We start from the raw sequence: 14,727 nt of genomic DNA, 5'->3' as shown, positions 1-14,727 counted from the left end.
AGAGGTGATAAGAAAGGTGAGCGCTGCAGTGGGTGTGTCTAAGGCTGTTGTTCTTTCAGACACTCTCAGGTCTCATATAAACCCTGTTGAACCTGTTACTGCCCATTTACCTGAGACACACACTCCTTCACCTGTCACTGTGTTTAAGTGCCTGTGACTGCTGCTTATTAGACGTTTAAGTGTAGCTGCCTTACCTGTTGGAGTATCTCTCTGTTATTCACCTTTGGACCATAAATCAGAGCTTCTTACTGTCAGCATGACTTGGACTTTGTCTTGATATTTCCTGTTCGCGCTCACGTGCTGGACTGACCTCTAAAAACGAGACGACACCACCTCTCTGAACTCACTTTACGCTCCTGGTGGAAACCTGGTGGAAGCTCCAGCCTGCAGACGAGATAATTGTTTGTGTTTGTGCGAGCGTTAGCAGCGCCTGTGGGCTGCATATCTGGGCAAGATGATGGAGGAGGTGTCTGTCATGATGGCGCATGATGCCCAGCTTATGGAAGAGATGAGCGAAGAGGAGATCCTGGCGTGTCTGGTGGATGAAACGGAACCTCAATTCACAGTAAGACTCACTGTTGCATGGATGCATTCAAAGACATCACTTAGAGCACCACAGCTAACATCAACAGCTCAACCACGCTGACAAACTAACACTTGATTAGATCTCAAGCCACTGCAGGATTCAAGCATTGATCAGGGTTGCTACTTTTTCCAAAAAGCAACTGTGGATTTGCTTAAAAAGACGAAAAATGAATACAAAACCTCTTCTCTTACTTCTCATTGACGTATGAAGCATTGCTAAAGCCACAGCGAGAGTCAGACTGAGGCACATAAACAGAGATAAACTGAAAGTGACAGAGTACAACAGTCGCACGCTGCCACACATTCCTCAGCATGACAAATATGTTATTCTAAATAGAACCAAGTCAATTCTGATTGCTCATTTTAGATATTTGAGATATGGAAATTGTCATTTCAGGCTTTAAAAAGAATCCTCCCCTCCACTATTATTCCCTCGCGTATCCTAAAATTATCATTCCCCCATGTGCTCAGCTCTATCTTATCTCGTTCTTATCCCTATCTTCATCTCTTTTTGGGGCCTGTTCTTGATTTGTCATGCTCATGCAGCATCCGGCAGCAGATCTGTTTGGGGGAGATTGCTTTCTCCTGCTCAGTCAAATATGACATTACTGTATCTTATTAGCCTTAACTCTCTCGCCTCAGGTCCCAACCAAGAAAGCTAAACTGAGGGAAAGCCGCCTTCAAATAATGGACGATGAGGAAGACCCTGTGGACAAATACATGGTCAGTCTTTTCTGTTTTTCAGATGCATTTCTGTGCCAATTACATTTCTGCAAGCCACTTTTTCTTTCTTTCTCTCTTTAAAACTACCTGACGTTCCGAGTTTGTATTCTGCAGCGTGCTGCAAACCCTGATAGGTTTCTCTGTTTTGCAGAGGGAGAACCGCCAGCTCCAGCAGGCCAGCCTCCGTCTGGAGCAGGAGAACGACAACCTCGCTCACAGACTGATCGCCAGCAAGGTCGCCCTGAGGAACGCTCTGGACAAGGTGCGATTAGGTGCTGCCCTTCACAAACTGGGTGAAAGGATTTAATTAAAAAATGCAAACTCACCTGCCGAAGGTCTCAGAAAAAAAGAGGCTCTCGGGAGACAGCCAGACAGTAACCTTAAGAAAACTTTAACTGTTGCAGTACTACAATAGAGCAGGGGTGTCCTGACTTTTTGCCTCGGAGGACCAAAACTGAAACTTTACAAAAAACCTGCAAAATGTACCTGAATCCTAAATTGCCTGTCTGCTCAGATTATGAAAAATAATGAATAATTAGCTGACCTACATATTTAAAGGACCGGTGTCTAGTATTTAGTGGCACCTAGAGGTGAGGTTGCAGACTGCAGCCACCTGAACACCCTTTGCCTCACCCTCACCCACAGTGGCCACTGAAAATCAAAAGACTCTCTAGTGCAAGCATTTGGTTTGTCCATTCTGGGCTACTGTAGAAACATGGCGGACTCTGTGGAAGAGGCTAAAGATGTTCAAAAATGCTGAGTTGTTTGTGTTTTAATTTTTCTTTGCCCCAAAATCCTTGAAAAAAAGGCAAGATGGACCATTAATTACTTCTCCAGGATTATACAATACAGTTATTTATGCATTTTTTTGTACACATGAAATTTTGAAAATCAAATGTTTTTATTGTTATGATTGTTTTCTTTATTTTTGGATTCTTACTGATATTGTTTGAAAATGCCTATATAGTAGTCTGGATCTGACTGATGTGATTTCTCGTCTTAGATGATATAGTTGCATGTGAAAGCTAAATGAAAGCTAAAATAAAATGTTGATTTCAGGCAGAGGACAGAGTGGACGATCTCACCAAAGAGCTTCTACTGAGCAGACATCGACTGCAGGCTACAGAGGAGGAGAAGAGGGGGAAAGAGGAGGAAGCTGCGATGGTAAGATTTTTCACGTGGCTTTAAAACCCCTCAAGGTCATCACGGCTCGATCGCTGACATGCATGAACGAAGGATTTCCTCTTCTCTTACAGCTGAAAGAGGTGTTACGGAGAGAGCTGGAGAAGGCCGAGCAGGAGGTCAGAAGGTCATCAGGGATCATTGCAGACTACAAACAGGTGCAGATGTTTAGCACTCACTGTATTCTTCACAAAGGGTGTATGAATAAAGAAAGCATTGATGATTAACCTTGTTGATGCTGCTTCTTCTGCTCAGATCTGCTCTCAGCTGACAAACCGTCTGGAGAGGCAGCAGGCCGCCCACAGAGAAGAGCTGGATTCACTCAAGGTAAGAATAACGCTCTTCCTGCCAAACTCCACTGTTACCTTTCCTGCTTTTATCTCTGCTTTTGCAGCTGTCATGCTTCAACTTAAACACCATGTTGTACAAAATCATTTTACAGCCCTTTCTAAAAATCTCTTCACCCAATTCTAACTTTCTCGGTTCATTAACAACAGCAGCCATCGGGGCTTTTAATCCCTGCATGTCGTATTTGAGGCCGAAAAGTCTCCGTTCTGTCTCACATTTTTGCACGTTATTCTCAATCTCCACCTTTGCAGAGTGCAGCGAGGGCTTGCCCGCACTGTCAATGTGTCGTAGATTCAGATGAAGCATCCGCCACAGCTCAGGGCTCGACGACGATAGAGGGCCACAGGAATGAGGCCAGCGAAAGTCTCAAAAAGGCAGAGCAGAGAAGCGACGACCAGGAGAACGAGTCCCTCAAGGCCCAGATCAGGGAGCTGGAACAGGAGTTGGCCCAGACCAAACTCCAGATGGTGGAGGCCAAATGCAAGATCCAGGTGAGACCAGACCCATATTCGTACTCGGACAAACAAGTCTTGGGAATCTCGGCATCCCATATCCAGGTCAAAGGACTCAGCTAACCATTGTCACTTTAATATCTACAAGAAAGTAAATGAAACTTCAGACACAGACAGCGCAGAAGGTCTGTACTTGTGGGTACTTTCCTGAGAATACGTTCAGTGCCTGACCCTTTTTACTTTTCATTTCACCTGCCAACTTTAATGCAACAGGGAGAGATCAACTTCACATGTACACCGATATCCATTGAGGTTAGATATTAGAGCCCATCGATGTGAAGCATCCTCATTAAATGTGGGACCGTGTGAAGACAGGAAACAGGACAGGACTCCCCAGCGTCTAGACATGGGTAGTGAAAGAACAGCATCCAAGGACTGATTAGCTTGAGGCACATTATTACTTTTGGAGCTAAATTTACAGCTGGGGTTGGAGAAACTTGATTTTGAAAGTATCCAACCAATAAATCCCATCCCCTTCAGGCCTCCCTCCAAAGCCCCTTCCCCAAATCATGTGAAGGTGCACCACGACCAAGACTGGTTCTTTGAATAAATACATCAATAAACAACTCTGTTAAATTCCACAATCATGTAAGATCAGCTGAAAATCTGAATCAGGTATCTGGCCGAGTTACTGCTAACTGCTGTGGGTGTGAGCTTCATTGTAAGTGCGATAAAGTGGATTTTCTTAATACAATACCCTATGTTTTTTCAGAGAACATAAACAGCATGGCTGCACGAATATGGACTGAATTGAACTTGTCATGAAGTAAAGTTTACATTTTCCCTGATGCATCTCTCACGTACGCCTGTGTTATCCTTGGACAGGAGTTGCAGCACCAGAGAGGAATCCTGGCCAACGATCTCCAGGAAGCAAAGAACAGCTGGATCAGCAAGGCCTTCACCTCCCTGCGGACCTCCAGCGGAGGGGGGCTTCAGAGTATCAGCGTACCCAGAGATGGAGCTCCCATCGTAGGCTCCCTCTCTGGATGGACCGCCAAGCTGTCGTGGCCGCACAGGGACAATCGAGAAAATGTCTGACGGCTTGGACTGCGATCAGAGTGTTAATTCACGTTGTTATGTACAGAATGTATTCAGTGCTGCAGCTGCTGTTTCTTGTGTCAAACACTAGAGGGCGGTCTAGAGCGCAAACTTAGCAGAGGAGAGTACCTGAGAGCACTCACAGGTACTGTCAGACATGTGCTTTCTTGACTGTTCACGGCTTTTACAACTACTGCATCACTGATGAACTTATTCTTATATTTCTAATCCATGTGCCATGTGAGCTTCTTGTAAATAATTATTTTATTTGTCAACAATTCAAATACAACATCCAGACAAGTGTGACACCAGCTTTTCTGTATATGACATAAGGAAACCTTACGCCTTGACAGAGACGTAACACAAGTAAGGGTTCTTTCTGAAGGAGGTTTTCCTGTGATACACCGCATTCGCTGTTCCTCTTTCGCTATGACCGGCACGGCCTTTAAAGCTGCTGATCAGCTGTTGCTCAAGCATAGAGACAGAAGAGGAGTCATTAGCAGACTGCAGTGACTGAGTTTATTATCTCTGAACTTTGACAGGCAGAAAGGAGCAGTCCTTTCCAGAAGGAAACAGAGCAACGAACAAAGAAAATTAGCACAGGGAGGTCAAAATCGGGCATAAGTGAGGGCTCATTTCAATACAAAGCTTTTTAGAGAAGCTACACTCTGGTACTAATTTCTCCCGCCTGAATCACTGATGGCTGCGATGGTTGGCAGTGTGTGCGTCGCTCTGACTCTCCTCATGTGTGTTCTTGGAGGCCAAGCCCTGGACCTGCTGCGGGCTACTGCAGCATCAGAGAGTGAGTATCAGCCTGTGTGGAAATATGGAAAAGACTCCCAATGCAGAAAAATAAGTAACTCCTTTAGAGCACTTTTTCTTTCTCCCTGCCTCATCACGAAGGCTCTGCTGTTGCTTTAAGGCGTCTTGTGTTCATCTGCTTTTGCATCTTGCTTGAAAAGTGCAATTAGTAAATACTAATGATTTTTATTGAGAAGTCATAGATTTTCTGTGATGCTGCTATCACACCTCTATTTAGATGTTTCTCTACCTGCAAGAATGGTGCAGTCATTTTGTCAGCATGATGTCATTATTTTCTATTTTAGCATATTATTTAGTGATAAGTCACATGCAGAAAGAAAAAAGGGAATTAAACAAATGAGAACAATTTAAAAAAAAAATAAGCAAGGATATAATACAACAACCTGGATTCCAATAAAGTTTTGACGCTGTGTAAAACAACAACAGAACAGAATGGGATCATCTGCTAATCCTTTTTGACATGTACTCAAATGAAAACAGTACAAAGACAATATATTTAATATAATTATTGCAGCACGTTTCAAAGAAGTTGGGACAGGGGCAACTAAAGTCTGGGAAAGTTGTGGAATCTCTCCAAAAACACCTGTTTGGAACATTCCACAGGTAAACAGGTTCACTGGTAACAGGTGAGAGTATCATGATTGGGTATGAAAGGGGCATCCTGGAAAGGTTTCGGAATCTGTCTTGAATATTTTCTGTATTTTACGCTCTGCTCACGATGCACATTCATCACACTTCTTCCCGCAGACACTCCCTTCCCTCCCCAGGTGCGCTGCTGGTGCGCGAGCTATCCAAACCTGACTCTTTGCTCCTGGCCTGAACCTTCTCACGCCCCACCAACACACTATGTTGCCGCCTACAGGTAAATCTGAAGAAGAAAACAGCAGTCTTCTTCCTCCTCGCCCTCCTCCTCTGCAGCGCTGACCTCATACTTGTATGTAAATGTATTTGTCAGTGAGAGACACAGACAGTCGGTCACCCAGGAGTGCCACCTGATTCCGCCTGGCTCTTCATCCTCATTTCTGATTTCAACATCGTCGTCCTCATCTGAACGGGTAACGGCTTTATTTACTTTCACAGCAGATTGATACTGTACTGTACCTCCTGCTGAAGAGGGGTTTTCCACAAACAATCACACACAACATGAGCCCAAAATGAAACCAAGCACACATCAGTCATGACAAATAAAAAATAGGATGAGAACTGTCAAATTCATCAGGATTTTTTTTGCTGTAGTGTTCATCCAAAAACTGGAAACTCCATTGTCCATGGTCACAGCTCAGTTTTGGGAAACCCCTTTTTAATTTTCAAGTAGTAGCCGTAATAGACCACAGACCACTTTCAAGGTCTGTGGTCTATTGCAAGCGCTTAGAAAGACCAGTTTCAAGTTTGTCTTGTGAGTCTGACATGAAAAGTGTCAACAAGATAAGATAAATGAGTTGATTATAGAGGGAGTTCTCCTCAGCATTCATCTCCTCCTGCATACATCTATATTTCATGGTATGTTTTAATGTTTCTAATAAATATAAAATAAGATGTCAGTCTGCAAAAAATCATAAGTATTATTATTTCCTGCAGATCTTTTTAATTCATACATGAAATATACTGAAAAAGATGCTACAAATACTATATATTTCCCAGCATCACATTTTATTATATTATACATCCTGTATCTTATTTTCTAGGTCTGGCACTGCTACCTGCCCAACCTGAAAATTCTCACCGACTACATCGTCAATGTCACAGCGGTTTATCCTGGTGGAAGCAGCTCCCATCTATCAAGTCTCATGCTGGAGGATATAGGTGAGAACTTAAATGATAAATTATCTAATAATATGCAGACAGTGATGGTGATACTGTAGTGCATACTGGTTTCTTTCTCTGTCTTTCTGTCTGCAGTGAAACCAGATCCTCCCGTAGACGTCCGGGTTTCCCCTCTTAATAGCAGAAGCTTGTTGGTGGAGTGGTCTCCTCCCCCCACTTGGGCTAACCTGGACATCATCCCCCTAAAATACCAGATACTGTACCAGTGGGAAAACAGGGGCACCCCAAAGTCTGTCAATGTGAGAATGATTTTCATGGAAACATAGCTGCAGTGTGATTTCAAAACTCCACATTTGACACATACACAGATGCCACATGTGGAAGTTCAAAATGACCGAAACATTTAGGTGGAAACCTCGAAAATGTTTCAGAAAGTCCAGTCATCTGTGGATGACATCCTTCTCCTTTCATCTAAACTGTCAGAATTTTTTTCAGTCTATAGTTCCGATTTAGGGAACCTGTGAACTCTCGTAGGATTTGTGGTTGGTCTCATGATGCGGTTTCGCATGAAGTTCCTTGAGCACAGAATTCACCTTTAGTTCACTTAATCTGTCTCCTCAGGTCTGACAAAGTAAGAGTTGATCCAGTTTTCATGAAATTTCCCTTTTTCCATGGTGGCTTCTCCATCTCATTTCCTTATTAAACTGCAGAGTTGTTCACCAAGAATCGCTAACTTTAAGCTAACATCATTAGCATTGATGATAGACTTCTTCAAGCTGTCATTCCTCGCCTGACAGACACTTGTCAGGGGGTTTGAAACAGTACTTTTTTAAATGTAGGCAAATGAAAGGGAGGGTATTTAAATGGACTGCAGATGATTAAAATAGGGTCATACAAAAGTGTTACTGGCTTCTCTTCTCGTATAAGCCTACTATAAATAATACACTATGCTACAGCATTAAAGGACTCATTCAACATTTTGGGAAATACACAAATTTGCTTTTGTTTTAATTATTGATCTTTATTTTATTGTTAAACAGAGCCAGGCTAGCTGTTTCCTCCTGTTTCCCATCTGTCTAGCTAAGCTAGGCTAACCAACTCTTGGCTGCAGCTTCATGTTTAAAATCTTCTCATCTAACTCAATTCAATTCCAGTTCAATTTTATTTGTATAACGCCCAATCACAACAAAAGTCTTCTCAGGACACTTTCCACATAGAGCTAGTACAGGCTGAGCTCTTTTATCTACAGAGACCCAACAATTCCCTCATGAGCATAACTCAACCAGAAAGCCAATAACCGTATTTCTCAAAATGTCAAACTGTTCCATTCCACCTGTTCATTCATAGATGCTGTTTTTTAAAATGTGTATCATGCATTTTCTCCTCCAGCTGGGTCCATTTGAGAGCACCAAGGTTGAGCTGAAGGGACTGACACCAGGGAGGACTTACCTGTTCCAGGTGTGTGCAAAGGAGCTGCTGGGTCTGGGCAAGTGCAGCGACTGGAGCTCACCTGTAAAAATCACTGTGCCGAGAGTGAAACTGTAGAGACTCCCTCTCACTTCCTGTTTCTTTCACCTCTCTCCTTTTAAGCTAACAGCGAAGAAAAGCTGAAGAACTGCAGACCTCTTTATTGTTTTAGCTGCACAAGCAATCCAAGTAATGATTATTGATATTTAGTTTTATTTATAAAGTAATAAATCATTATTATCTGTACAATGTACAATCAGCCTTTTATTGTCTGTTTACTGTTGGTTTGTGTTGATCTTGGGAGCCACTGATAATATCACTCTGATAATTGTTGTTATTAAAGATCAGTTTTTCATCAACAGTTTTGACCCGTTTTGACCCCATTTAAGACACATTTTATAATCTTTTTTGTCATTGTATGGCAACCTCACATTAGTGTGAAAAATTGAATAGAAACAAGGCATCTGTATTGAATCTGTCAGTCAACCACATCCACCACAAGCGGCGTGACAAACTCAGAGTGTCTGATGCCCATGGTGTACGACGGTGGTTTAGGGAGGTGCAAATGAATCTTCTCTGGGCTGTACTTTCCGGGGCCGGGAACAGCAGAGGAATAATTAGGCCTCTTAGTCCGGCTCTGCATGGAGAAGGAGGGCTGGCGCTGGCGGTAAATATCCGGGTTGATGGTGTTGTATCTTGCCGGTCCGGGGCTCATGGAGAGGTCTTCAGATGGCGCTCCGACCTTCCTCCGGCCTGAGAAGCTGTAGCTGGCACTGGAGGTTTTATTAGGGATCTGGCAGCCCAGCAGGTTAGGAAGGTTGTAGCTGGAGCGAGAAAACAGCAAATGTATTAAAGCTGAGCTTCAGAGACTTTTTCTGCCTATTCAGAAGATGTTAATCATAAAAATAAAAACAGGTCACAAATAGAGACCTCAGAGCTCAGTGATATCCTACAAAAGAGAACATTAATCAAACAGGATTAAATAGTGCATTTGATGGGAACAAATACAAGAACACACATTTGGTTTGCATGTGGGACTGACTCATGTGACATGTGTTTTGGACAACAAAGGAGCTCTATGGCACAGAGACCAAAGCTATGTCAGGCTACAGCAGCCATGTTTCCATCCGACTGTTGAGTGAATTTGAAGTGAACTTTTGAAGTCTCTCAAAGAAAAAAAAAATAGAAAAAGTGAACGAGGTCCTTTTCCATGAACTGCTCTGCAGGGAATAATGTAGTTTCATCAGAGTTGGCTTTAATGGCTGCTTTCACGCATGGCTGTAATAAGTAGTAAAGAAAGCAGAGGTCACGTTTTGTTGTTTGCCAACAAACCTCAAAGAAGAAGAAGAAGAAACAAAACCAGTTGCGTCATCTCCGAGAAAAACGGGGAGAGGTCTTTAGGACTTTTTTCAGTTGGTTAACTTGTAGTTTTTCTTTCATGTCAGCTGATGCAGCTGGCCCGGCTGCTATCAGCCATGCTTTCATGCATTGTGGGAATATCCGGGAAGATGCTGACAGTGTAAACAGCTTCTTCTTCCTCTTCTCTCTGAGCAGAAACTGATTGGTCATGTGAGTTGAATGTTTGCAGCATCAGAGCTTATTCAGAAAAGGTGTTTTCATCCCTCAGTAAGCACATTAAGCCAAATAAACAAACAAAAAAAAATCTTTATGGAATTGAGGAACTTTTTCCCAACATTTGTGTTTCTAGCAACTTTTTCTAATGCGATACTTTAAAATGTACATAATGCACCTGTTGGGTGCTGGTACAGCATCCAAAGAGCGGTATCTGGTTCGGGTGCCGATGGTGAAGGATGGTGGTCTGTGGTGAACACTGACAGGTGCGGTCTTCTCTGGGCTGTAGGCCCCCGGGCCTGGAGTCTGGTACAGCTCACCTAAAAATATGAATAGAAATCAGTTTGTAACGTTTTCTTTATCACTTTTAATGAACTCTGTACTGCACTGAAAATGTTACTTAAGTAAAAGAAAAATGTAGTTGAAGTATTTTGTGTAAAAGTACTCCATATATAAAAATGGTACCTTTGACTGTTATACTACTATATATTATATCATTACATTTCTTTGTATGTTTTGTGTACAAATATTTGTAATTTGTAAAGCTGCTCGTAACCAAAGCTGTCAGACAAATGCAGTAACATTTCCCTCTGAAACACTGAGTAGAAGCAGAAAGTGGCGAGAAAAAAAAGACTAAAAAAAAAGTAGCTCAAATTTGTACTTGAGTAAATGTACTTAGTTACATTCCAGTACTGCTGATTGAACTACTCTCTGTGGTCCGCTGAGTGGATAATGGACCCAGCGTCTGTGTGCACACGCATGCAGCTGTTCTGATGCTTCCACACATACCTGATGAAGGTCAAGCAGACTAAAAAATCATAAATAAAGAAATATACTGACAGTAACCAGGACAGGTTTTCATTCCCTCACCTTTATTCCCCGTACGCCTTCCTCTGCCCAAAATAGAGTAGGAGGGAGTTTCCATCCGGCCAAAGCGGGTGAGCTTGGCGTCAATGTGGTACCTTGGTCCTGGGCTGGAGTCCACAGAGACCACTACAGAAACGATCATCCAAAGACACATTTAACCTCGTAAAATGACGTAAATCCATCGCAGACAGGTATCTAGCCTAAAAAAATAACCATCAATCGTCCCTGTGGGTAAGTCTCAACTCACTGGCACTGCTCATACGGCTGTGGAAGGAGTAGGCAGGGCTGCTGGGCTTGGTGAAGTCATGGTTGATGTATCCAACTGTAGGGGGCAGAGCGTAGCGTCCAGGGCCCGGGCCTGACAATGAGAGGAGGAGGAGGAGGAGGAGGGCGACGGGGAAAATGATGCAACAGATTCAGCTCCGAGCAGCAGTATAGCACACCCGCCGCTCTCTGGCTCGGCCTGTATGGTCTCTCTGATGATTTCCATATGGAGCTCTTTGACTTATTTTCTATGGTTATGCATTTTAACATTCCCCCCTCTGCTTGTTTGGGAATGGATTCTAAACAAAGGAGCAAACTCAAACAAGTGTGGAGCAATGGCTGTATAATTTCATAGCAAAAACAGTTCAGCTGTAATATAGTCCATGTGGACACACACACACACACACACACACACACACACACCTACACACACACACACACACACACACACACACACAGAGGCATACAGATCTCTTAAACTGACCTCTTTCTCGAGCAGAGATTATCGGCCTTTTCTTCACCACCTCCTGCATACTCCTGCCAGCTTCTTTTCTTCCTTCTTCTTCGTCAGTGCTTTTCCTCTTTGGGTCCTCTGTCACTTCAGACACTTCCTTTTCTTGTGTGTGGCTCTCTACAGGTGATCCGCGGCCTCCTGTTCTGAATTATACATGACCATGAGGTGAAGAAACCCTATCTTGACCGAGGCCATGGGTACGCCCAACCCTGCTCTCCACTTCCTTTTCCCTTAGGTCCCCTCAGGACAAAAGGTGTTCAAAGAAGGGCCAGGAAGTAGGCTTTGTCAAGGCTAAAAACAGGGCAACCAGTGATTCTCTATAGAGTCACATTAAAGCTAACTGAGGAACAAAATCAGCACTGAAGATGCTTTTTTGCAGCTAACCCTGCAGTGAAGATTCAGAGGGAAAGTATTTTCTTAAAGCTCTGCAACAACATGCATTGTAGTTAATTTGTCATCCTATTCCGAGGCATTAGGTTACTGCAACTGAACTGCAGCGTGCATGCTGAACCTCTCAGCTACAGTAGGTATGCTGTAACTAATAGCATCTCTGCACACATGCTATTAAAAATGAAAGGACTTACACTGATCTTCTGCAAGTGGATATTTGACAAGAGCAGCGTTGCTGTAATGAAAACCACCTGTGAGTGTTAAAACTTTACCAGCTTTTTGTTGCTCAGTAAATATATCTGAGGTCAGTGCAAGATCTTTAAATTATTTCTTACTTGCCAAAGCTAAAATGGTAAGTTTAATGGTTTCTTCCAGAATAAAAATAAAAAATGAGCTTGGAAAAAAAAACACAGGTGTAATGGGTTGTTCCTCGTCCCACTAAGCACTCTGGTTGCAGCACTCTGGTTGAGCTGGCGCCTATGTATTGTCTTTTTGCTAAATCCTGCAAAAAAGGCTTTACAGTAATCTGCTGGAGATGAATGCATGGGCTAATTTTTCATAGTTACCAAGAGGAAGTGTGTATTGGCTGAATAGCAGTGGACCAAGAACTGACCCTTGTGGAGCCCCATAGGGAATGTCAACTTCTTCAGAGGAGAAGTTACAGAGAGATACAGAGAAAGTCCTTCGTTTTAAATACGTTGAGAACAGTTGAAGAACACTCATGCCAAACAGTACTAGAACAGAAAGTTTAGCTGCATCGCTGTTGATTTTAAGATCATTGACTACTTTGACAAGAGCAGTTTTAGTGCTATGACTCAGTAAATGTTGACTGGTACACATCAAACAGCTCATGGAGGGTTAGCTAGCTGTGCAAATTTTCAGATTTCCTCATATGGTTTCATTTAAACAAGTGTGAATCTGCAACAGCTGCACCCACACATATGCATGCATTCACGCATTCATGCATTCACGCACAGACAACCTCACAAACACATGACCTCTATGGTGAATTTCAGCCTCATAGCTGAAGTGTAGGGGCAGGGCGAATGGTCAACAATAAAAAGGGAACTCTGCTTAGTACAAAAATGCCTCCCACGACAGAAAGAAGTGAAAAATATCCTCACCCCTCAAATTTAAATAGAGCTGCCTTATAATATATCAGTCACAGGGGCTGTTTATCTGCAGAGTACAGAGTGATAATCCTTCTGTACTTTTAATGTGGAGTGTGCGTTTATAATGGACTATTTCTGCACTGTTGTTTGCTTAATCTGAATATTTCTTCCACCACTGCCTCTCTTTCCTTTTGTTTCCTGTGTTTTCCCCCTGTGCCTTTATGTCATGTGAGTCCTCTGCTTGTGTCTGAGGGCGGTTCCTCCACAATCTCGGCTCACCTACACCTGATCCTCCTTTCGATCAGCCGCCACAGCTGCAGCCAATCACCGACTGCAGAATAAAAACCTGGATCTCCTCACCAGTTTTCTCCAGATTGTTGCACTTACTAGTCTGGTCTCGGCCACACAGCTCTCCTGGTGCTTTGTTCTTGCTCTAGTGTGTTTGGCTTGCTTGTTTCTGAGTTATTCAGTGTGCTCTCCAAGTCTGCCCAGCTCCAGTCCAGACTCACCTCACCTGTCTGCCTGCTCCTTCCCTACACAGATCAATATACCCCTTTTTATCATTCAAATTATCAGTATCTGTCCTGCACTTGGAGTCCAGCCATTTCCTCAGTCCTAAACACTGCCAGCACTTAAAAAAAAAAAACACTGCTGGAGTTTCATAATGAGCAGATGGATCAACAGATTTGTACAACTGATACACTAACACTTGATGTATTTTAAAGAACATGAACGCAAACTATTGAACATATGATAAAAGCTGCAAAGCATTTTTATAAAATCCATGAAAAGCTGCATCCAAACCCTTTGAAAAAAATACATCTTTCATTCTAACTACAGAACTTCATTTGGAAAAAGCTCAAATTCTGGGATTGTGGGAATTTGGGGACTTAAAAACAGGGTTTGCAGCCAAAACAAGTGTGAGAAGACTCCACTGTGTTCCACAGTTGGCTACTCTGACTGCTAGTTTAGCGCCCAGGCAGCATCTGAAAAGAGTCAACTGTGGCAGAAAAGCCCTCAGGTGGATGAACTCCTGGCAAATACAAAGATGTTTGCTTTCCAGTGTGAAAGGCTCAGGTAGGAATTTGCTCTCTTGCTCTGCCGTGTTACTAATTCCCTCCCTGAGCACAGAGGTAACTAAAGCTTTTCGAGCAGAGCCATGACCGAGTCAAACTGCACACTGGTTAAATATTAAGCACCAGTAATTGTGAGAGGTCACAGGCTCAGTCATAAGACTCTGCTGGTGGGCACTGACGGGAACCACCGCCGTTTTCAGAGAAATGATTTGTCAAAGATGTCAGCTTTTTTATCTCCTTCTACAAAGTCATGTTCTCACTCCTGAGTACGTTTTTCCTCATTCACAGATTTAAGCCGCAGACCAGAGGAAGAACCAATTAGATTTAGGTGCAGATAGCGCCATCATGTGCTTAGCGTCTTCATGTTCTTGCTTTTCTTGGTCAAACACCACACCTGTTTCCATCATTCTGCCATTGAGAAAGTTTTGCCCCTTAAGGAAATTTCATTTTCCTGTGGTTTCTCAAATATTGTACGCTTGGCCTCATTGACA

The 14,727-nt window shown here is 43.0% G+C and overlaps 3 protein-coding genes across 3 annotated transcripts; 2 read left to right on the top strand and 1 right to left on the bottom strand.

Moving 5' to 3' along the window:
- Nucleotides 1-233: 233 nt before the first annotated feature.
- On the top strand, nt 234-4,656 carry LOC139342493 (rab GTPase-activating protein 1-like). Its single transcript, XM_070979618.1, has 8 exons — nt 234-565; nt 1,228-1,308; nt 1,460-1,570; nt 2,368-2,472; nt 2,565-2,648; nt 2,746-2,817; nt 3,090-3,329; nt 4,176-4,656. Exons 1-8 carry the CDS (start codon nt 455-457, stop codon nt 4,386-4,388), a joined length of 1,017 nt encoding a protein of 338 aa, XP_070835719.1. The 5' UTR covers nt 234-454; the 3' UTR covers nt 4,389-4,656.
- Nucleotides 4,657-5,087: 431 nt separating this feature from the next.
- Nucleotides 5,088-8,532, top strand: ebi3 (Epstein-Barr virus induced 3). The gene is made up of 6 exons (XM_070979805.1): nt 5,088-5,190; nt 5,958-6,072; nt 6,166-6,265; nt 6,896-7,013; nt 7,110-7,273; nt 8,364-8,532. Exons 1-6 carry the CDS (start codon nt 5,088-5,090, stop codon nt 8,517-8,519), a joined length of 756 nt encoding a protein of 251 aa, XP_070835906.1. The 3' UTR covers nt 8,520-8,532.
- A 52-nt stretch (nt 8,533-8,584) lies between these two features.
- odf3l2a (outer dense fiber of sperm tails 3-like 2a) lies at nt 8,585-11,906 on the bottom strand. The gene is made up of 5 exons (XM_070979861.1): nt 11,629-11,906; nt 11,128-11,238; nt 10,884-11,006; nt 10,192-10,333; nt 8,585-9,265 (listed from the first exon to the last, which is right to left on the bottom strand). The coding sequence occupies exons 1-5, from the start codon at nt 11,675-11,677 to the stop codon at nt 8,920-8,922; spliced, it is 771 nt and encodes a 256-aa protein (XP_070835962.1). The 5' UTR covers nt 11,678-11,906; the 3' UTR covers nt 8,585-8,919.
- Between the last annotated feature and the right edge of the window lie 2,821 nt (nt 11,907-14,727).

Source organism: Chaetodon trifascialis, chromosome 14, assembly GCF_039877785.1.
Source record: "Chaetodon trifascialis isolate fChaTrf1 chromosome 14, fChaTrf1.hap1, whole genome shotgun sequence".
Lineage (NCBI taxonomy): Eukaryota > Metazoa > Chordata > Actinopteri > Chaetodontiformes > Chaetodontidae > Chaetodon > Chaetodon trifascialis.
This window is presented reverse-complemented; position numbering and strand designations above follow the sequence as displayed.